General features: G+C 39.1%; 1 protein-coding gene across 6 annotated transcripts in view; it reads right to left on the reverse strand.

The window, feature by feature from the left end:
• The window catches only part of zc3h18 (zinc finger CCCH-type containing 18), a 169,340-nt gene that overhangs the window by 51,630 nt on the left and 95,432 nt on the right, over positions 1-22,278 (reverse strand). For all 6 annotated transcript variants that reach the window (XM_069901981.1, XM_069901980.1, XM_069901979.1 and 3 more), the window contains 2 exons: positions 6,180-6,368; positions 4,783-4,914 (listed from right to left, as the gene is read on the reverse strand). In XM_069901981.1, coding sequence (XP_069758082.1) covers positions 4,783-4,914; positions 6,180-6,368 — 321 coding nt within the window. The remainder of the gene's footprint in view (positions 1-4,782; positions 4,915-6,179; positions 6,369-22,278) is intronic.

Here is a 22,278-nt window from a genome sequence, read left to right on the forward strand (position 1 = left end):
TACAGATTGAGTTGGTTGTAAAGAATGAAAGTGCAATGTTGGCATTCATTTCTAGAGGGATAGCATACAAGAACAGAGATGTAATGTTGACACTCTATAGGGGATTGGTGAGACCTCACTTGGAGTACTGTGCACAGTTTTGGGCACCGTAGTTGAGAAAAAAAGCATGTTGGTATTGAGGGTGTTCAAAGAAGATGATACCAGGAATGAAAAAGTTAGTACATGAGGAACTATTGTCAGCTCTTAGTCTGTATGCGCAGGGAGTACAGAAGGATGAGGGGGGGAACCTCAAAGGCATTTTGAAGGGGTGTGTGGCTGAGAAGATGTGTTTCTCTGAGCTCTCCAAGAAAATCTTCTAAAAGATGACCAAGCATTTTCAACTACAAAAGTGTGGATACATCTTTTAATATTGAAGAATGACTGGAAGATCCCACAGGAAGAAGCCAAAATCCGTGATGGAAAAAGCTCCAACCTCGCCAATTGCCTCGACGGAAAGTGCGGGTGGAGATGCCTCTTCCTCTCAACAAACACCAGACTTTGAAACTCTGCTGCAAGAGATTGGAGGTCTGGGTCAACATTTTAAAAGTGTGGAAAATTCCATTAACGATCTTACCACTACAGTAAGAGATGTGGATTGAAGTTATTAATAATTTAAATGAAAGAGTGGACAGAGCAGAGAAAGATCTTGGCAAACACGATAAACAAATCAAAGAACTAAAGAAACAAGCTGAACAATGGGTGACAGATAAGCAGCTTGTTTTGGACAGATTGAATCATATGGAGAACTTCAGTCGGAGGAACAATATGTGAATTGTTGGCCTGAGAGAAGGTGCAGAAGGCAGAGATGCCATGAAATTCTTCGAGACTTGGATCCCTCAAGTCCTTTGTATCGATGAACTATGAAGAGGAACAGTGAAGCAGATGGTGAAAGACTGTAAGTAAGATATTTAAGGACATAGTAAAGTTTTTTTTGTGTGGTGGTCATCTTAATTTTTATGGCGGAATGTCAAAGCTTTATCCTATCTACGTCTCGGGAGGCTTAGAGAATGGAAAGAAGGTTCATAAGGTACAGCATGGTACAACTCTGGCTTAAGGGGCAATGGTATCAATGGGGAGATAGCTTTCAAAATGGCACTTTAGGGTGGGGTTCTTCTTTCTTGCTGAAGGCTTTCACTGGCTTTTCTTCATGGGACTTGGGGACTTCCTGTCCTTGTCATCGCCGGGGTGGAGGTTGCATGATTTTAGGGCGAGGTCACAGATCACAAAATGTTTTATATACTTGTATATTTGCACAGAATTTTTAAATATGTTATTATGGATAAGACATTGAAGTTTATAAGTTTTAACGGCAATAGTTTGAACAGAATGGTAAAAGGGATAAGAATACAGTCATATTTAAAAAAGATAAAAGCTGACATAGTATTTATCCAAGAAATACATCTTACTAAAGTGGAACAGGACAAATTGAGGCGATTATTGGGGGAAGCGTGGGGGCAGGTCTTCTCTTCCTCATTCAATTAGAAAGCAGCGGGTGTGGCAATTTTGATTAATAAGAATGTCCCAATCACTGTAGAAAATGTCTCCATGGACCAAGCGGGTAGATATGTAATGATAAATGGCAAACTTTACTCAGAATCATGGACGTGAATGAATATTTATGCCCCGAACTATGACGACGAGGTCTTTATGAAGGATGTATTTTTAAAAGCCGCAGAGGGAAGGAAAAGTATATTGATTAGAGGGGATTTTAATTTTTGTTTGGATCCGATCCTAGATAAATCAGCAAAAACAGTAACAAGAGCCAAAGCAACTAACTCTCATATATGAAAGATTTAAACTTGATGGATGTATGGAGGTAGTAGTCTAACCCTAAGGAGAGAGATTATTCATTTTATTCAAAAAAATGTGACTCACATAACAGAATAGATTTATTTTTGCTAATCGTCGAGTCTGAAAGATCGAGTAGTAAAAATTGAATACTTACCTTGGCTGCACTCAGATCACTCGCGGCTAACCTTGGTAATACAATTATCAGAGATGCAGGAAAATAATACAAATGGTGACTAAATATGATGTTACTAAAAAGGGAGGATTTTAAACATATACAACAGATTGAACTTTTTTGTAAAACTAATTTGGTATCAAAGGACAATAACTTTCTAATATGGGATATGCTTAAGACATATTTGAGAGGACAAATTATTTCATAAACAAAAAAGATTTAAAAAATTTAATGCAGAAATAAATAAATTGGAGGTGGAAAAGGACGGGAAATAAAAACAAATATAGATCACTGGAAAATAAGGAAATCCAATACAATGGCTTACAAACATATAGAATAGAAAAGACTATTTTAAATACAAAACAGAAAGAGAGCATAAAGTATTATCGTGGCAACTGAAGGCTGAAGAATCAGCAAGAGATATAAATGCTACACAAAATGAAAATGAGACGATTACATACAATCAAAAAGAGATAAATGAAACATTTCAATAATATTACAAAACTTTATATAAATCTGACTCGCTGGGGTGGGGGGGGGGGGGGGGGGGGGGGGGAGGGAGAGAGAGATGAGGCCGAAATAGATAAGTTCTTAGATGAAGTGGAACTCTTGAAGTTGAATGAAGAAGACAGACAGGAATTAGATTTACCAGGGAAGAAATTGAAAAAACTCTGGGGACGCTTCAAGCGAACAAAGCCCCGGCCGAGGATGGATTTCCAGTCGAGTTTTATAAAGAATTTAAAGAGCTGGTTTATGGATGTAATAGAACAAGCAGTGAAAACCCAGAAATTACCAGATTCCTTCCCAACAGCAATAATTACTGTGTTGCCCAAAAAGAACAGAGATCCTATGAAAACTTCATATTATCGACCAATATCTCTTTTCAGTGGAGATTACAAAATAATAGCAACTGCATTAGCAAACAGATTGGGACAATTTTTACCTAAATTAATTCATGTAGATGAAGCAGGATTTATTAAAGGGAGGCAAGCGTCAAATAACTTGGCATGACTATTTAACATAACACACTTAGCTCAGTCAAGGAAGGACCCCAATATAGTAGTAACTCTAGATGCAGTAAAGGCATTTGACAGACTTGAGTGGCCTTTTCATTTAAAACATTGGAAAAGTTAGGTATTGGTTGAGGATTTATAAATTGGGTTAAGGCTTTATACCAACTCCACAGGCAAAAATAATAACTAATAACCAGACATCAGCCGTTCAAGCAGGCAGGGCTGCCCCCTTTGTCCAGCACTATTTGTTAAGGTGATAGAACCTCTAGGGGGGGGGGGGGGGGGAATCCTAAAACGAAAGGCTTTGAACAGACAAGTTCAACACAAGATTAGTTTGTTTGCTGATATGATAAACTGCTGGATGTAGCTGAACCCGAAGGTTCGATGGAGAAATTACAGGAAATTTTAATAAAATATGGGAGTGAAATAAATATGGAAAAAAGTGAAGCACATTAAAGTAAACGATATCCTTCAATGGAAAAACAATGGGATTAAATATTTAGGAATCTTTCTTGATAACAATTTGAACAATTGAATTACTCTCTCTTATTGGCAAAAATAGAAAAGATTTGCAGAAGAGGAAGGACCTACCCCTGACCTTAATAGGAAGGGTTAACTGTATTAAAATGAAGATCCAATATTTATTCCAATCAATACCAATGTATTTAACAAATAAGTTTTTAAAATAATAAATGGTTTGGTTAGGTAATTTTTATGCTTCAATAAAGTGCTGGGGATAGCACTGGATAAATTGAAGTGGGACTACAAATCAGGGGGTTTGAGGCTTCTGAATTTTAGGAAATACTACCTGGCTTCACAGCTGAGGTTTTTGGCATTCTTTTTTGAATCGCAATCACGAATTGGGTACATATGGTGCTACACAGGTTGGAGGAAGCAACACCCAAATATTTTATTTACAGGTGAAACTAATTAAGTGTGGCGACGCACTCTCTCTTGGCGAACCGGCCCCGCGTGTAACGCCACGTGGCGGGGCAGCCATGGGAAGGTGGCGCTGTCAGGGTTTCTCCCTGCCTCAAGACTCCTGCCCAGTGCGCGCCTGGGGCAGCGATTATGACGTCACAATCCACGAAGTGACTGAACTCATGCTGCCCTTAAAGGGGCGCGTGCTGAATTTGAATAAAAACAGTCTTTAATGACTTTCAATGTGGTGGCTGAGTCTTTGTTGGCATGTCCAGCCCTACATAAGAATGGTTTTGCTTTGTTTTGGAATTTTTATATTGCTTTGTATGTAAATTGTACTTTTTGCATTTTTATAAGAAAAAAAGAAAGAGTAGAAGGTCTATATATTTATTTGTAAGTGGTATATAGATTATATTGGTATATATATGTAAAGAATGTATAAGTGATATGTGTTTGAAAACCAAAAAATATTTAAAAATAAGGCATTTTGAATGCTGAAAGGCCTGGACAGATTAGGTGTGGCAAAGATGTTTCCCATGGTAGGGGATTCTAGGACAAGAGGGCATAATTTCAGGATAAAAGGGCATCAATTTAAAACAGAGATGTGGAAAAATTTATTTAGTCCGAGGGTCGTAAGTCTGTGGAACTTGTTGCCAGAGGCGGCAGTGGAAGCCGAGTCCTTGGATGTATTGAAGGCAGAGATTGACAGATATTTGATTAGTCAGGAGCAGACTCGATGGGCCAATGGGACTACTTCTTGCGATCTTGTGAAATAAGTGCAGAATAAAATCTGAATGAACAAATTGATGCCAGCAAACACTGCTCAAGATTTTAACTGATTCCCACCTTGATCTGCTGCCAGAGTAAGAGCTGTGCCTGGAGGAATGGCTGGAATACGAACTGCAAGAAGATGACCGTGAATGTGACCGTGATCTTGATGACCCAGACCCCGAATAGGAAGAAGAACGAGATGAAGACCTGATAAAAAAATTGTTAAAAAGCAAAGTTTACTTCAAAACATCATTGCTTTGTGAAATACATTTTATTGCATGATCCCAAAATCTCTCATAACTTTCCCATAGAACTAAAAAATACTTGAGCATAAAAATAGCCCCTTCTGCCCATTTAGTCTGTGCTAAACTATTTATCCACCAAATCCCATTGACCTGTATCTAGACTATAGGCCCCATACCCCTCCCATCCATGTACTAAGCAAATTTCTCTCAAATATTGAAATTAAACCTGCATCCATCACCTCAATGGACAACTCATTCCACACTCACTTCTTTGAGTGGCGATCCCCCTAATGTTCCCCTTAAACAGTTAACCTTTCACTCTTAACACATCCTCTTGTCTTGTCTCACCCAACCTCAGTGGAAAAAGTCTGCTTGCATTTATGTAATCTATACCCCTCTTAATTTTGTATAACTCTATCAAACCTCCCCTCATTCTCCAATGCTCTAGGGAATAAAGTCCTAACCTATTCAACCTTTCCATATAACTCAGTTCCTCTTTCAATCTTATTGATATCCTTTCTGTAATTGGATGGCCAAAACTGCACAAAGTAGTACAAAATTGGCCTCACCAATGTTTAAAACAATTTCAACCACATCCCAATTCCTGTATTCAATATCTTGATCTATGAAGGAATTTTCCAAGATTACAAGGTTTGTCGAGGCAACAAATATCGAACACATCTAATAGTTTCATCACAAAAAGTCAAATGGGTGCCAAAAATATGCAAAGGATCACATCTCTGTTACGGAAAAGCTGGAAAAAAAAATCTGAATTCCAAGTTACTGGATACATTCAAATCTAAAGAAACATTCTCCCCTCTGCCCTGTCAAATTATTTCTGCTTATTCAAATAGCGATACTTTGAAGTCTGAATGGAACATACAATCCACGAGTACTTAGCTCATGTTGTTGTTCTCTGGACATTCCCATCCCACTGCAAGTCACAAGAGCCAAATGCAGCACCCTCATGTAAACAGCTGAAGTCGTGTAGGTCAGGTGAACAATCTGAAGAAGACTCAGGACTCATATACTATGTTGCAGTGAATTAATGAACCCGCAAAGTTTAGCCATCTAATCAACAAGTTCTCAATTAATTTTTGGATGGATGTAACAATAAAAGATCACTAATCACAGATGGTGTAGTAAAAGGATATGATGATGCCTTGACTTTAAAATGGTGAAAGACAGTGGACAGAAGTTAGTTGTGTTTTTGATTGAAAGGTCTACCTTGATGAGCCAGACACCGAAACCGATGAGCCAGATGTTCTTCTTCGTTTGCGCCCACGCCCTGGTGATGCTGTGGAAACAGGCCTTTTTTTGGGTGACTTGGATCGGCGCCAGGGATCCTTCCATTCATCTGCCCGTTTCACTGCAGTCGTTGGAACTGCTTCTTTCTTGGGTGCTTCTACTTGGCGACTAGAAAAGACATTAATGGTGAGATCATGGTTTTTAAACTCTTACTAATGCTGGATACTTATAGATCATACTCCAGGTCTTGGACCTTCAGTATTTTGAGGAAGGATCCCAAATGGAAATCAGCGGTGAGCAGGGTGTTGGTCCGTGCTGGGCCCGCAACTGTTCATGATATACATTAATAATCTGGAAGAGGGACCGAGTGCAGTGTATCTAAATTTGCTGATGACACTAAATTGAGTGAAAAAGCAAATTGTTAGTAAATGTATGGTTATCTACTTTGGAAGGAAAAATGGAAGATCAGACTATTATTTAAAAGGCAAGCGATTGCAACGTGCTGCCGTACAGAATAACTTGCGAGGGCTTATGCATGAATTGCAAAAGGTTGGTTTGCTGGTACAGCAGGCTATAAAGAAGGTAAATGGAACGTTAGCTAGAGGGATTGAATTTAGGAGCAGGGAGGTTCCACTGCAACTGTACAAGGTACTAGGAAGGCTGCATCTGGAGTACTCCATGTAGTTCTGGTCTCCTTACTCAAGGAAGGATGTCCTGGCTTTGGATACAGTCCAGAGGAGGTTCACTAGGCTAATTCTAGGGGAGTAGCCTATGATGAGAGATTGAGTCGCCTGTGGCTGTACTTACATGAATTTAGAAGAATGAGAAGGGATCTTACGGAAGTGTATAAATTTCTGAAAACCATAAAGATAGAGGTAGGCAAGTTATTCCCATGGTGGGGGAGGCTAGAACTAGGGGATATAGCCTCAAGATCCAGGGTAGTAGATTCAGGATGGAGATGAGGAGGAATTAAATTTTCCAGAAGGTGGTAAATCTATGGAATTTACTGCTCATTGAAGCAGTGGAGGCAACCTCAGTAAATATATTTAAGAAAAGGTTGGATAGATTTTTACAAAGTAGGGGAGTTAATAGGTATGGGGAAGAGGCAGGTAGGTGAAGATGGTCATCAGATCAACCATGATCTCATTGAATGGCAAAGCAGGCTCGATGTGCAGGATGCCCTACTCTTGCTCCAATTTCTTATTTTCTTATGTAAGCTTGAAGCATCATCTCTTCAAGCTTGCTGAGTTTTCCCAGTACAGTAAAACCTCTGGTAACCAGCACAAATGGGGATTAGTAAATCCTGGATAATCAAATTCTACTGTTGCTTGAGATTGTGTGTTGGATGTATTGGTGAATTTATTTTTGCAATTTTTTTTGGCCAGTTGATTGAATTCTGGATAACAGGGATTTTACTGTATTTAGTCTTTATTTCAAATCTCTAGCAAACTTTTTTCCTCCAAATTTTTACTCAAAGTTCATTGATTCTTGCATTATTTTGCTTCCCCAAATATACATTTTACCTTTCCTGATAGTTTAATGTAGCAATGGTCATCTGGTTACCAACTATTTTCCATTATTTCATCTCAAACAAGCTTATTCAGCAAGACCCAGGAATAAAATAGTGAATTGAACAAGACTCAGCTTATCACAAATCATCATATTTGCTTCAAAAGAAATAGTTACACCTTTTGAAATGTCTTTCTGCACACTCCTATTCCTTCATGGACCACTGCATGTTGCTTTTTTAAAAAATGAGGGTTCTGAGATGCTTGCTATTTTGAATGAGCATGAAAAAGAAAACAATGAAGTTAAAACATTGAACAGCACAGGAACAGGGCCTTCAGGCTACAATGTATGCGTCAAGCATTTTATAATTTTTTAATTTAATACTTCACCATGAACCATGAACAATATATACAAATATTCAGCATTAAAATATTCACAATTTCATTTCATTCCCCCACCTTCCCATCCCTATAACTTAAACCAAGAAATGAAAGAAAGAAAAAAAAACAGTAGAAGAACACAAAGGAGAAGAAAAATAGTGTTGACCAAAATATCATATTTAATTATTTCCGTGCTTGTATCTTATCACTTAGAGAGATGGAGGTCTGAAATTGGCGGATCCTAATATACTCTATGGATAGCTCCCAAATTTATTCAAATAAAGCACATTTGTCTTTTAGATTGTAGGTATTTTTTTCTAATGGAATACACTTGTTCATTTCTTTGTACCATTGCTGTGATAGCCATTTAAAAGGGGATTTCTTTTTACATTTTGTATAATCAACTTTGTTCATTGGCATCACTTCACTTTTATCAATATTAACCTTGTATCCTGATATCACCCCATATTCTTTCAATTTTGTATATAGCCTGGTAAACACAAGCAATCTGATACCTAGGTATTAAACTAAATAATCTAGGCCATCTATACAAACTAAATTATCAGCCATTAATGAAGAAAATACAAGACGACTTAGAATATTGGAAAGATTTACCACTAACACTGATAGGAAGGGTAAATTAGATTAAAATGAATATCTTCCCAAGAATACAATACCTATTCCAATCGTTACCAATTCACCTAACAGAAAAATTCTTCAAGGAGCTAAATAATAAGGAAATTTTTATGGAAAGGGGGGAAACCGAGGATAGCGCTAGATAAATTAACAGAATGGTACAAACATGGGGGCTTACAGCTACCAAACTTTAAGAATTATTAGAGAGCAGCATAATTAAGATACCTATCAGATTTTTATCAAACAAGGGAAAAACCAGATTGGACCAGATTAGAGCTAGATAAAATTTCCATTAATCTCCAATGGGTTATAGGAGATCTGTTTATCCTCCTTCCTTGTTGCTATGATAGTTCTTATGGTTGTTCGGTTTTTAGTTGCCAAGCCAATATTTTGTGGGTTTTCTCTCCTAATTCATAATATCTTTGCTTTGTTTTCATACTGTTTTCCTCCACTTTGTATATTTGCAATATTTCATATTTTAATTTTTTTCTATGCCAATTCTCTCTTTTTCTCTCTACCCTTCTCATTAAATCTTTTTCTATAGTTACTATCTCTTTTTCCAACTGTTCTATTTCCCAAACATATTCTTTTTTAATCTTGGTTGTGTAACTAGTTATTTATCCCCAATAAAGGCCTTCATTGCATCCCATAATATAAATTTGTCTGTTACCAAATTTGTATTTGGATATTCACTTTATCCATGCCCTTCATGATTTTCTTAACATATTGCAAATCACACCTTTTAGCCTCCTATGCTCCATGGAATAAAAAACCACCCATTCAACTTCTCCCTATCACTGAAGCCCTCCAGTCCTGGTAACAGCCTGGTGAATCTCTCCTGAACCCCTCCAAACTGTTGACCTCCTTTCTATAGCTAAGATGCACACAGTACTCTGAAGTCTGGTTGAGATGACACCACTATTGTTGGGTGAATTATGGAAATAACAAGCCAGAATGGAGAATTGTGTGGTCCCAGAACAACAAACGTGCTCTCAAAGTGAACAAGACCAAGTAACTAATTGTTGATTTTGGGAAGGAGGTGGGAAGAGTTCTGGGAGTCAATATTTCAGAAGACCTTTCCTGGGGCCAACACATTTAGGCAACCGTGAAGAAGGAGCACCAACACCTCGACTTTCCTGCGGAGATTTGCATGATGTTGGATACTCCATTAAACTTCTATAGGTGCACTGCTGAGAGTATACTGGCTGATTGAAAACAGACTGGATTGGCAATTCAAACACAGCCAGATCCATCAAATGTGCTGATGTCCCATCCATTGCAGACATCTATGGGAGGCATTGCCTCAAGACAACCAACATCATTATGGCTCCCATCATACTGGGCACAACCTTTTCTCACTGCTACCTTAAAGCAAAAGATGCAGAAGACTGAAGTCCAGCTCCTTGAACTGGAGAACAGTTTTTTTCAAAACAGCTAACAAACTCTTGAACCTCTCCATGAAACACTTATTATAGACTGCTCCGAAGACTCAAAAACACTGTCTGCACTATTGCAAGTGTAACAATATTAATATTTGGGGAGAATTCTTAAGATTAAGAGTAGGTCACATTTTTAAAACATATCTTATTTGAAAGACTGAAGAATTCAAATTGCAGGATCTCTTGGAGAATGTAAGCACCTTTCACAAGTAGGTGTTAATTCAACTGAAGTCATAAAATGATTCACCATTGCTTGCTGGAGTCATGTGTATCAATACCCTTTCTGCAAAGTGCTCACAGAAGGGTCAATTCTGGATAAGATAACAACTTAAGAAGAAAGAATTCCATTTGTTTGCTGGAGAAGTTGGGGGTTTTGCAAGACATGAGTCATATGCTCTCTTTGTTGTTTCAGTTGGAGAGAGAAGAGAAGCCCTCTCAGCTGGTGTGTGTGTGACTCAGTGCAATCCAGAAAGAACTGATGAAAAGTTCCAAAAGCAATGGATGGCTGGAAGTGCTATCTGTCTGATGTTTCTCTTGGAATAAGAGGAACAGAAGGAGCGCTGTCATAACCTGAAAGAAAGAGGTTACCATCTGAAAAACCCTGATGTGGCAAGTTTCATCAGCGAGACATTGAAGTGACTAATGGTGGTACCTCAGTTCTGGAACTCGTGGAGCAACAAATATCTCTCTCTGAAAACCCTACAAGAACCTTCCTGAGTGGTAAACATTTACTTTTCGAGCACCAAAGCTTGGTGAACTTTATACATGTTAAATTCTGTGCACAGTATGGTGATTGCCTGCAACCAGAGAACTTGGAAGGAGAAGTGAGATTGAACTGTGAACCAAAGAACTTTTCTTGAATTTACACACACATTACATTCACGTGCGCTTAGAATTAGAAGGGGGTAATTTGGGTTAGTATATAGTATAAGTATAGACTTAAGTTAAAGTTTGATTCTATTTTCATGTTTGAAGTTTATTAAAAATAACTTTTGTTTTGAAAGCCACTTGTCTTGGTGAATGTCTATTGCTGCTGGGTTTTGGGGTTCTTTGGGCTCGTAACACAAGTCACTTTTTTGTCCCGTTGGATTACTATAAAATATTTATTATTTATCCATCTTGTATATTTATTGTCTTTATTAACAATCTATTATTTTTGAATATGTTTTGGTGCATATGAATGTGTATGACAATAAGTCATTATCATATTGTTTACTAATCATGTTAACTATATAGCCATGGAAATAGTTAATGTAGATGACAAACAACAGTGGACCCAGACACGACCCCCATGCACACCATTGGTCATGGGCCTCCAATAAGAAAAACAGCCCTTTGCTACAACCTCTGACTCCTTCCATTAAACCAGTTTTGAATTCTATTGGCCAGCTCACCTTGGATCCTGTGTGATCCAACTTTCCAGGCTGACCTGCCATGTAGAACCTTTTCAAAGTCGCTACTATAGTCCTTAAAAACATCTGCTCAATTATTTGGCATTTTTATTCTGGAAAAGCGATTCTAATTTTTTACAACAATGAGAAACTAGAGGAACTCAGAGGGTCAGGAAGCATCCATGGGTAGAAATGGTCAGTCAGCTTTTCAGGTTGGGATCTCTTATTGTAGCTAAAAGTAGGAAGAGGTGATATCAAGGGGGAAAACACTGGGAGGGAAGAGAAGCTGGTCAGGAGATGAAGTAATGGGGCACTGGATAGGTAAGAGAAGGGAAATATCACTGGGATGGATAAAAATTAAAGAGAATGGTTAGAACAGGAGTGATAGAAGCAATGGGTCTAGATCAGTGGTTCTCCACCTCCACTTGCATTCCACCTTAAGTAATGCCTTACTAACCATTCTATGCCATTAGTGCTCTGTGGTTAGTAAGGTGTTAAAGCGAATGAGGGGAAAAAGATCGAGAACCACTGGCCTAGATCCATAAAGGGGGGGGGGGGTGTTTACCTAAAGTGAGACAAATCGATATTTATGCTGCTGAGTTTAAGACTGTCCAGGAGGAATACAATGTGCTATTCCTTAAGTTTATGATTGCCTTCACCCTGGCAATGGTTGAGGCAAGACATGTCTGTGTGGGAATTGGGAGTTCTAGCTTAGACCCACAGAGTGCAGGTATTTGGCATTATATCTATATCTCAAGTCAAGTTAAGCAAATTAGAAATTTCATCAAAATAACCATTGGTTTTTGGCTGTATAATGTGGAATACTTAACCACATCAGGAAGGGTTGTCAAAGGAAGTTCAATTCTGTTCAGACTCCACAAGGCACTTTTCTACATCAATTGAAAATAGTTCTTACAAATTGGAATTTAAATGGCATTCTGAGCTTGCTTCAAAGTATAGGGTGTTGGCAAAATAACTGGGACTAACACCTATTATGACAAGTAAGGCACCACCTTCAGACAGCTGGACATTTAACATTGTCAAAGCTGCTGTTTGCTACGTCAGACTGATGCATATTTACTTGAAAAGCCTAAAGACAGAAAATTCTCAAATCTAAGATTTGAAAAAAACCTGTTGTTCAATTCTAGTTAAATAGTGAAAGGGAGGATTTTCTTAAGCTGGACAGGGTGCCAAAATGAATCAACAGGATATTACCAGTAATGGAATTCTTCAATTATCAGGAGAAACTGGATAGGCTGGGGTTTATTTCTTTGGAGGAGCAACATTTGCTCATAGAGGGTAGTAGGTATACAGATCTGCCAGAGGAGTGATAGAGGCAAGTAGAATTACGTTTAAAGGATATTTAGACATGTATATGGATAGGAAGGTTTAAGGGTCAAATGCAGGCAAACAGGACGAGTCCCCGTAGACTTGGCCAGCATTAACAAGTTGTCTGAAGAGCCTGTTTAAGTTGAATAACTTTATGGTTATGTTTTGGAGTAATGCACTGCCTCAATGATAGAGAATCTTATGGAAACCAATTGGAGAAGAAAATAAGTGGGTAACTATTAAATCTTAATAGTACACTTGAATCTGAAGCAGGTATAGGAAATGAGCAGTCGCACACAATCATTATTGAGGCGTGGTGTTTGCTGAAATGTTTTAAAGCAATAAATAAGTGCCACACATATTTGGTTCAACATCCACATTATGTGGAAAAGTACAAGAGTCACATGCATTCCTGATATAAATCAGGACACCCCTTAACTCCTTAACTATTTCACAACTGTAGATTCACAGAATGACAAGAGACATTATTCAAAATATCGGGCTTGCAGCTAAACTTCAGTAGAGTTAAAACTGCATTTTCCCCCATAAACCATTTTGGTTATATCATGGTTAATTCTTAATGTATTAAATTAAAATGTATTACCATGCTTGTGTGTTAAATTTATATCTATTTATGTGTCCATTCAGCCAGAATAGCACAAGAAATAGCAGGAGTAGGCCATTTGGTTCTTTGAACTTGTTCTTCTATCCCTGTCATTTTACAGTACCAGCCCCAAATCCCTCAACTCTTAATGACCTGAAACCTTCTGAGCTTTGCTTTGAATAAACACAATGACTGAACCTCCAGGTTATGCAAGGTGGAGAATATCTGAGGTTCAACCTTAAGTGAAGAAATTACTTCTCAAGATGCCTATCGATAAATTTGAAACTATGCTCACCAAATACGGTTAGCCTTCCTTGTATCTAGCCTGTTAACCCTTTCACTCATTCTAATCTTAAAAGAAGGCACGCCGGTTTACTTAATCTCTCTACATGCAGAAAACTTGCCATCCCTCATACCAGTCTTCACTGCCCTGGTGCCATGGCAAGCATATCCTCTCCTACAGTAGGAGACCAAAACTGTACACAAGCTTCAGGTACAATCTCACCAAGACTCTATTCAATTGCACTAAAATTCTGATACTCCTGCATTCAAAGATAAATATAGTTTCCTTCTCAATTGCTTGACATACTTTAAGGTTGGCTTCAGCAGACTGTGAAAGCATGCTTAGGTCCATTTGAACATCAATGCTACAGTTTCTCCCTTTTCAATGAATACTATTGTGTGCAAAGTAACTTCACTTTCAGATTTATTATCAAGAGTACACATATGACATCACATACAATCCTGATATTCTTTTTCCTGCAGGCCGGGCAGAATTACCACTTACTGGTAGTGCAACAAAAAACTGTACACATGGAAACAAATAAACAATGTAAACAACTGACTGTAGTACAGAGAGGAGGAAAAAATAATAAAGTGCAAAAGTAAGAGTCCTTAAACGAGTCTCTGATTGAGTTTGTTGTTGAAGAATCTGATGGTGGAGGGGCAGCAGCTGTTCCTGAACCTGCTGGTGCGAGTTTTCTGGCACCTATACTTCTCTCCTTATGGTAACAGTGAGAACAGAAGGCATGCTGGGTGGTGTGGATCCTCGATGATTGCTGCTGCTCTCTGACGGCAGCATTCCCCGTAGATATTCTCGATGGTGGGAAGGGGTTTACCTGTGATGCTCTGGGGTGTATCCACTACTTTTTGAAGGGTTTTATGCTCAGGATTATTGGTGTCCCCATGCCAGTCTGTGAAGCAGCCAATCAACACACTTTCCATCAAACATCTGTAGAAATTTACCAGGGCTTACGATATCATACCAAAACTCTGCAAACTCCTGAGCAAGTTGAGGTACTGATGTTTTTATTATATTATTTTTTCTTTAATCATTACATTTTTCCTGCCATGTTCTCACCTATTTATTATGTGTACCTATACCCCTTGAAGCCTTGTTACATCTTCCGCCCCACATACAGTTCAGAAAAAATAGGAAATTAGACAACATGTGACCTTGTCACAGACTGTGGATCCCCTCTTCCAACATTATCTAAATGAAGACTGTAGATCAGCAAACTACAAAAGGATCCAGGTTTGCATAATGAGAGAGAGAGAGAGATCCAGCAGAATTCAGAGAAGTCGATGAAAATGGCATTCAGTTGAAGAATACCCAGACCCAGAGAATACTATTCCATTTTATGGATTGTCTTGATTTAGCAGTGCATGAGGCCAAGGACAGATATGTAAGCATGGAATTGAAATGGTTGGCCAGTCGTTAATGCAGTCAGGGCGAAGCAATCTGTGACCAGTCTCTCTGAAGCAGTGGGGGCCACAACAGGAGCACTGCAATGCAGTGGATGACTCATGCAGATTCACAAGTTCCATTAGCTTGGAAGGACAGTTTAAGGCTCTGAATGGTGGTGAGGAAGGAGGTGTGGGGACAAGTGTGGCACTTCCTGCGGTCACATGGAAAAGTGCCAAGGGGATGATTAGTGGGATGGGATGTGGATGAGGGGACATAGAGAGAGCAGTCCCCATGAAAGGCAGAGAGAGGAAGATATGTCTGGAGGTGAGATAATGTTGCTAGTGATGGAAATTGCAGAGGATAATATGTCGGACACGGAAGCTGGTGGGGTTGTAGGTGAGGACATCTCCCCATCCTGTTTTTGTTGAATCTTGTGGCAGAGGGGGTCAGAGCAGATATGCAGGAAATGGAAGAAATGTGGTTATGGGCTGAGATGATGGTAGCAGAGGGGAAGACGTTTTTTTTGAAGGACAAGTAAGATGATCTAGTATGGAAGACTTCATCGTGGGAGCAGATATGACAGACACGTAGGAATTGAGGGAAAGGGATAGAATCCTTATAGGGGACTAGATATGAAGATGTGTAGATGAAGTAGTTGTGGGTGTTGATACATTTGTAAAAAAAATGTTTGCAGGAAGTTTGTCTCCTGAGATGGAGACAAAGAGATCAAAAAGGGGAGAGTGTCACTAGAAATGGATCAAGTAAATTTGAGGTCAGGGTGAAAGTTAGCAGTGAAAGTATGCTATTTGACTTGCTGAGTTTCTCCAGCTTTCTGTTTTAATGAGAGTGCAGGATTAACGATAGATTCTATACACAAGAATATACAGAGTTTGGAGGAATATCACAAAGTGCAACCAACAGTTTTAGTTCAATTTGAATATCACATTCATCACAGACATGTGGGCAGAAAGGCCTGTTCTTGTGGTGTACTGTTCTGTTCTATTCCTAACCATATGTCTTTTAAACCTTGAAATTATACCCACCTTTTCCCCAGACAATTTGTTCCATAAAAACAATCATTCCTCAGAGGCTAGTGGAGAAGCTGATTTCATTGTGAGTCAATGACCCTCTCTGTAACTGAAAGACCACAGTCTAATCAGGTCTGCAGCAGATCGACAAGCACAGTCACACTGAGCACTGGCGCTTCTCAGGGCTATGTGCTCAGCCCGGTCTTATTAATGCTACTGATCCATGACTACATCGCCATATCCAACAGATGACACGACAGTAGTTTGCCTCATCAGTAACAATGATAAATCGCACTACAAAGAAGAAGTGGAAAATCTTGTGATATGGTGCACGAATAACAACCTAAGTCCCTATGTGGACAAGGCAAAAGAGATTATTGTGGAGTTTAGGAGCACCAGGGAAGATCACCTTCCATTACACATTAATAGCTTGGTAGTGGAGAGTAGAGAGCACCAAGTTACTTGGAGTCCACTTAACAAGTAACCTATCGTGGACACACACACTTGGTGTGTGTGTCCGCATTAGTGCGGTATGGTTGCGGTAGAGCATTGAATCGGAGGTCAATCCACAATACCATAAAAGTAGCAGAGAGGATCACTGGGGTCTCCCTCCCTCCCTCCTCTCTCCCTCCCCACCCCCAACCACAATTGACCTGATCTACTGGGATAATTGTTTGAAGAGGACTCACAAAATCGTTGAGGATCTCTAGCACTCCACATACAGCATCTTTCAGCTATTCCAATCAGGAAAGAGATACAGGAGCATCAGAGCCAGAACCACCAGGCTGAGAAACAGCTCTGTCCCACAGGGAGACTGCTGAATGACTGAATGAACTGCTCAAACAAACCTTTCAAGACTCTAATATTCATTAAACAATATATATATTTATGTACTGCTTATGCATTGTTTGTATGTATGATATGTCTGGTTGTGTGTTTGCATGTTTTGCACCGAGAACGCTGGTTTGTTGTATTGTACTTGTACAATTGGAAGATATTAATCTTGAACTTAAAAAACCACCACCTGCTGAATGAAAATGGTATCCCTCAGGTCCCATTTAAATTCAAGTTCATTATCATCTGACTGTACACATGTTAATCCTTTTAACATTCTGGCCATTTAACACTGTGCCACCCAATTATACACAAATTAAGGAGGAAACCAGAGCACCGGGGGAAAACCCACAGAAACATGGGGAGAACTTATAAACTCCATACAGACAGCACTAGATTTGAACCTAGGGCACTGGTGCTGTAACAGCATTACGGTAACTGCTACGCTAACTGTGCTGTCATGTTATACTAACATATTCAGGACAAAAATCGATTAATTGGACTATGGTGTACACACATACGTACCCAGCACACAACAACATACACAAAAATGTATATCAATTTTAATTTTTATTCATATATTTAAATTTAGATATGCAGCACTGTAAAAGGTCCTTCTGGCCTACGAGCCTGTCACCCCCAAATACACCAATTTATCTACCATCTCTGTATATTTTTGAATGGTGGAAGAAAACAGAAGCATCTGGAAGAACCCACGCAGACACGGGGAGGACGTACGGGGAGAACATACAAACTCTTTATACTCTGTACTTGATTTGAACCTGGTTTCATGGCGCTGTATCAGCGCTGCGCTAATCTCTACACTAACCTTGCCCTCCTTATACACAAATATATCAGAATAATTTACTTGTTTTATTTATAAGAGACCAAAGGTTACAGGTTCATCAATTTCAAGCCTGCGGGTAGAGAAGCTATTTCCCAGCTTGACAGTTCAGATTTTGATGCTTCTGTATCTCCTTCCTGATGTTAGTAGGTTAAAAGTATTGTGTGATGGATCCCATTCAGTCGTAACACAATGTCTCAACTCTTTACTCAACACCGTGTCTGATAAAGGTGAGTGTGCCAAATGCCTTCTCCACCACTGTCTGCTTGTGTTGAAATTTTCAGGTGCATGTGTACCTCTACTCCTCTGACTCTCTGTTCTACCACACTCTTCAGGGCCCTTTCACTTACTGTGCAACTCGTGCCCTGGTTTAATTCCCAAAATGCAACACTTTCCTGAGTTAAATTCCCTTTGTGCTCAATGTCAACTTTAGCTATTTTAGACAATAATTCAGTTTTTTCCGATTATTCATCCTCTTGAACTAGGTGGTTTCTTTGTAGTATTATTATTCATTTTACCTTGCAATATTCATCATTTAATTTCAGCTTCATTTCACTTTATCACAACTTCCCCTTTGTTCTTTTCACTCCATTTCTTATCCTATTTCTAAAAGTAGCTCAGCCTAACTTTTTTTGTTCAATGCTTCTGCACAGATTCTATCCATTTAGCGGGCTTTCCACCATTTTTTGTGTATATTATTTACACTTACAATATGGTTCTTTGCAAGCTGGGAAAATCTATTTCTCTACTGATTTCTCTACGTATTGGTCAGCAAGAGAGAACACTGATTTTAAAGTGGACATCAATCTCAGGGACACTACAAAAATACAGTGGTACATAAATGAATCATAGTGCAGGGGTTATCTGATCTCCATTGTTAAATGTCTTTGCAATAGGAACTAAACTAGTAACTGGGAAAAAATATAAAATACTGGGAGTATATTATATTAAATTCTCAGAAGGTCATCAAGCTTAGCATTAATTGTGTCTTTCTCCCCAAATACACCAGTCGACTGAAACAATAATGATTCATGCTTTGCAGCTGATAAATGAAATCCAATGATTCAACATTATTAAAGGTTGTGGGTTCCCATTTGACTCCAATATATTAGTTCCAATTAAAGTGGTGTCAAATTATCTCAAGTGTCATTCATTACTTAAAAGTGTGCCACATTTTATCAAACTTAACTTCAGGTTTCAAAAAATTACATCTAAGCTTTGAGGTTTAAGTATGACAAGATTTGGGTCATCTATTGTGCATTAACTGGGAGGGATAGAGTCCTTGCATTTTAGCAAAATAGATCAAAGTGGCACATGGCAATATGGCACCGATAATTGACTGTTCTCCACCGTCACACCAAATAAAGATGTAATGGGATGAGGTTGAATAGTAACCGATACCATACGGGAAAATGCATTAAAACATATGAAATAAGGAAGCAACCCCATTACAACATCTGTTACATAAAGGGTTGATAGAAGAAAAAATCTTAGCTAACTTATCTTTCGATAAATGTGCTCTATATACTCATTTGAATTGAGTAAGTGAATGACATGCACAAATGGAAGAGGAATGGACCAATTTTAAACACATGGTCCATTTATCCTTGGAAAGAATAGTTTGTAAGTCACTCAATTTTATTCATAGAAACACAACATATTCTAGAAATTAATCTATAAATGAATCCTAATAAATCCTTTTGATAAGGATTTAACAAAAAATAAGTCAATACAATTACTATCATGGGAGAATGGAAAAGTAGTAACTTGGTTTCCCAGAAAATCTCTTAACTTGTAAATATCTAAAACAATGGAAATTTATGTGACAAATGCTCAAAAGTCAAAAAACAGCTATTCACAAATAAGGCAAAAAAAATGAAGTGATACCCTTTTCTCTCCATTTATGAAAAACACGATCAAGGTAAGATGGAGGGAAAAAATTATTAGTAATCAGAGTGGATAAAGAAAAAATTTTCAGTTCAAAACAGTGGTTTACTATTTTGTATCTAACATACGAAACATTTATAATCTCTTCCTGAAATTACTTATTTACATACAAGGCAATTCACCAACAAACTGTTACCCTTTTGGTGGTTTAAGGCATCCCAGCACCTTTTTCTTTTTAGTTTAGGGGTTATAGATTTAGGGTAAGTTATCATTTTTTTTGGTTTTTTTTCCTGCAGGAACAAGAGATATAATATTGAATTCTGTTTGTTTATCATTAGTTGCGATGTTCATTTTTATTTTAGAATACATTGTAATTACTTTGTACCTGTACAGTATATTTTTCTTGTTCTTACACTTTTTAAAATTCAATATGCCGCCGATGTCCAGCATACATGTAACCCTGTTACGCTTGATCGCCTGGTAGGGCCCCTTGTATGGTCACTGTAGTAGACTCTGGTGCACCCCTCACTGCACGAAGATGTATGTGTAGCTTCTTGGGTCCCCGGGGATGAATGTCTTGGGCTGGCTATACGATGATGGCTATGTTGGGGCCAGTCGTTCTCTCAGTCTCTCAGGGCTGCTGGTGGTTCACCAATTTCCATGATGGCGGCCAGGAGTTCCCCAGGGATGGTCCATACACTATTTCCGCTGCTGAGGTGTTGAAGTCCTCCTTGGGTGTGGTGTGAATTCCCGTGAGGACCCTCAACAATTCATCGCCGCAGTCACTAGCAATGGTTGGCTGTGGCGTTTCCCTGAAATGCACAGGGAGGGTGGCATCGATGGGCCTTCAAACCCCACCGTTGGTGATAGAAGCAATACTGCTCACTGGGGGCAGGGGGTCCTTTGGCCTGGTTGCCTGCTGCACATGAAACCATGCAACTTGGTCTACCAGGAGGCTGGAGTCTCTCTTTGTTCCCCAAAGGACATCTGTTTGAGCTACAACCTTCCTGGGGTCGCTGAAGTCCTCCTTGGCAACCAGTAGCCAGATATCCTCCTGTAGTTGCACCAAGATGATCTGCTCAAAGAGCAGCCAAGGCTTATGGCCATCGGTTAAAGCTAACATGTTATTCATGAAAGCGGAAGGGGCCCTGACCCCCAAACCGTCCATGTGCAACAGTCAGGCCACGCACTCACTTTTTGAAACCCCAAAAGTGCAGGTAATAGCCACACATTTGTCCTACTCTGGAAGCTGCAGGGAGAAATCAGCGACCCTAGTGGCTGTGTCCTGGTTGGTTTCAACTGTGATCTTTCAAATCTGGAATTGGGCCTCCGCTTGCTCAAACCATACCGGCGTCTGCGAAGTCCAGAATGTTGGCAGTTTCAGTGAAACTGTGTGATGTTGCTTGTTCCTCGACTGTCAGGTCCAAAACGTTGCAGCATGTGCTATGGCAGGGCATGAAAGCAAGACACTGACTCAAGGTGAGTACAGTCAATACTAACTTTTTTTGACGGTTCACCCTGCTTTTATATAGGCCCGCTGGGCCTGGGTGTCACGTCGCTTCCGGTGAAAATGATGTCAACAGCAACCAGGACAACGGAAAACCCTGAGGGCCGCAAACAATTCCAACATCCAAACCTTTGGCATCTGCACCCTTCCTCTTAGCTTTGGAACAGCTGGTTCACGTAGACATTCACCCTGGCAGTAGTGCAACAACCACTACTGGGGCAGAATTTCTCAGGGCTCATTGCTTGTGGTGGACCTAAAAGGGAGTTCCCACTAAGTGCTCATTGTTTCCCATCATGTAGCTGGCAGCCCGTGAAGAAAACCGATTTAGCCAGCATGGTCCTTGCAGGATCGCCGCAATCAGATGCCATCTTGTGTGTCGGGACGCCGCGGGCCACCAAAGGCATACATAAACTTTTAAATTACAAATGATCTTATTGCCTGAAACACTTGGCTGGAGAAACAAAAGACTAAAATTCCCAAAACATTTGCGTAAATGATGATACTAAATTAATTCAGTGGAAAGATTCCATAACACAATATCTTAATTCTGAACAGAAAATTAAAAACAAACTAGTCAGTTGTTTTAAATTCCTAAACCCACCCTTTTAAAAGCAGGTGTTTCAGTGATTTTTTTTAATCCACTTAAAACAAAGCAATGACGTGTCTTTTTTGAGTACCCTTAGTAATCTTGCACACTGGGTGAATGGCACACTCTCAAGCCTAATGTTGTTTGGGTATGAATTGAAATGATTCTGAACAAGTTCAAATACAAAAGATTATTTTAAAAAAAGGCAAGCAGCCAGGGTAATTCCAAAGGAAATTTTAAGAATGTGACAGGCAAACAGAATCTAAAAATGAAGGAGAAAGCTAATATGTAACTGAGTTAATGATGAGGTAAAAAGACGCATCTCCTTACTTCCTCAATCTGCACCGAACAGTGGATAAACCTAAAATGCATACACTGATGCAATTTGTTTTTGAACAATAGAAGGAAATAATCGTT

This window comes from Narcine bancroftii, chromosome 10, assembly GCF_036971445.1.
Source record: "Narcine bancroftii isolate sNarBan1 chromosome 10, sNarBan1.hap1, whole genome shotgun sequence".
Taxonomy (NCBI): domain Eukaryota; kingdom Metazoa; phylum Chordata; class Chondrichthyes; order Torpediniformes; family Narcinidae; genus Narcine; species Narcine bancroftii.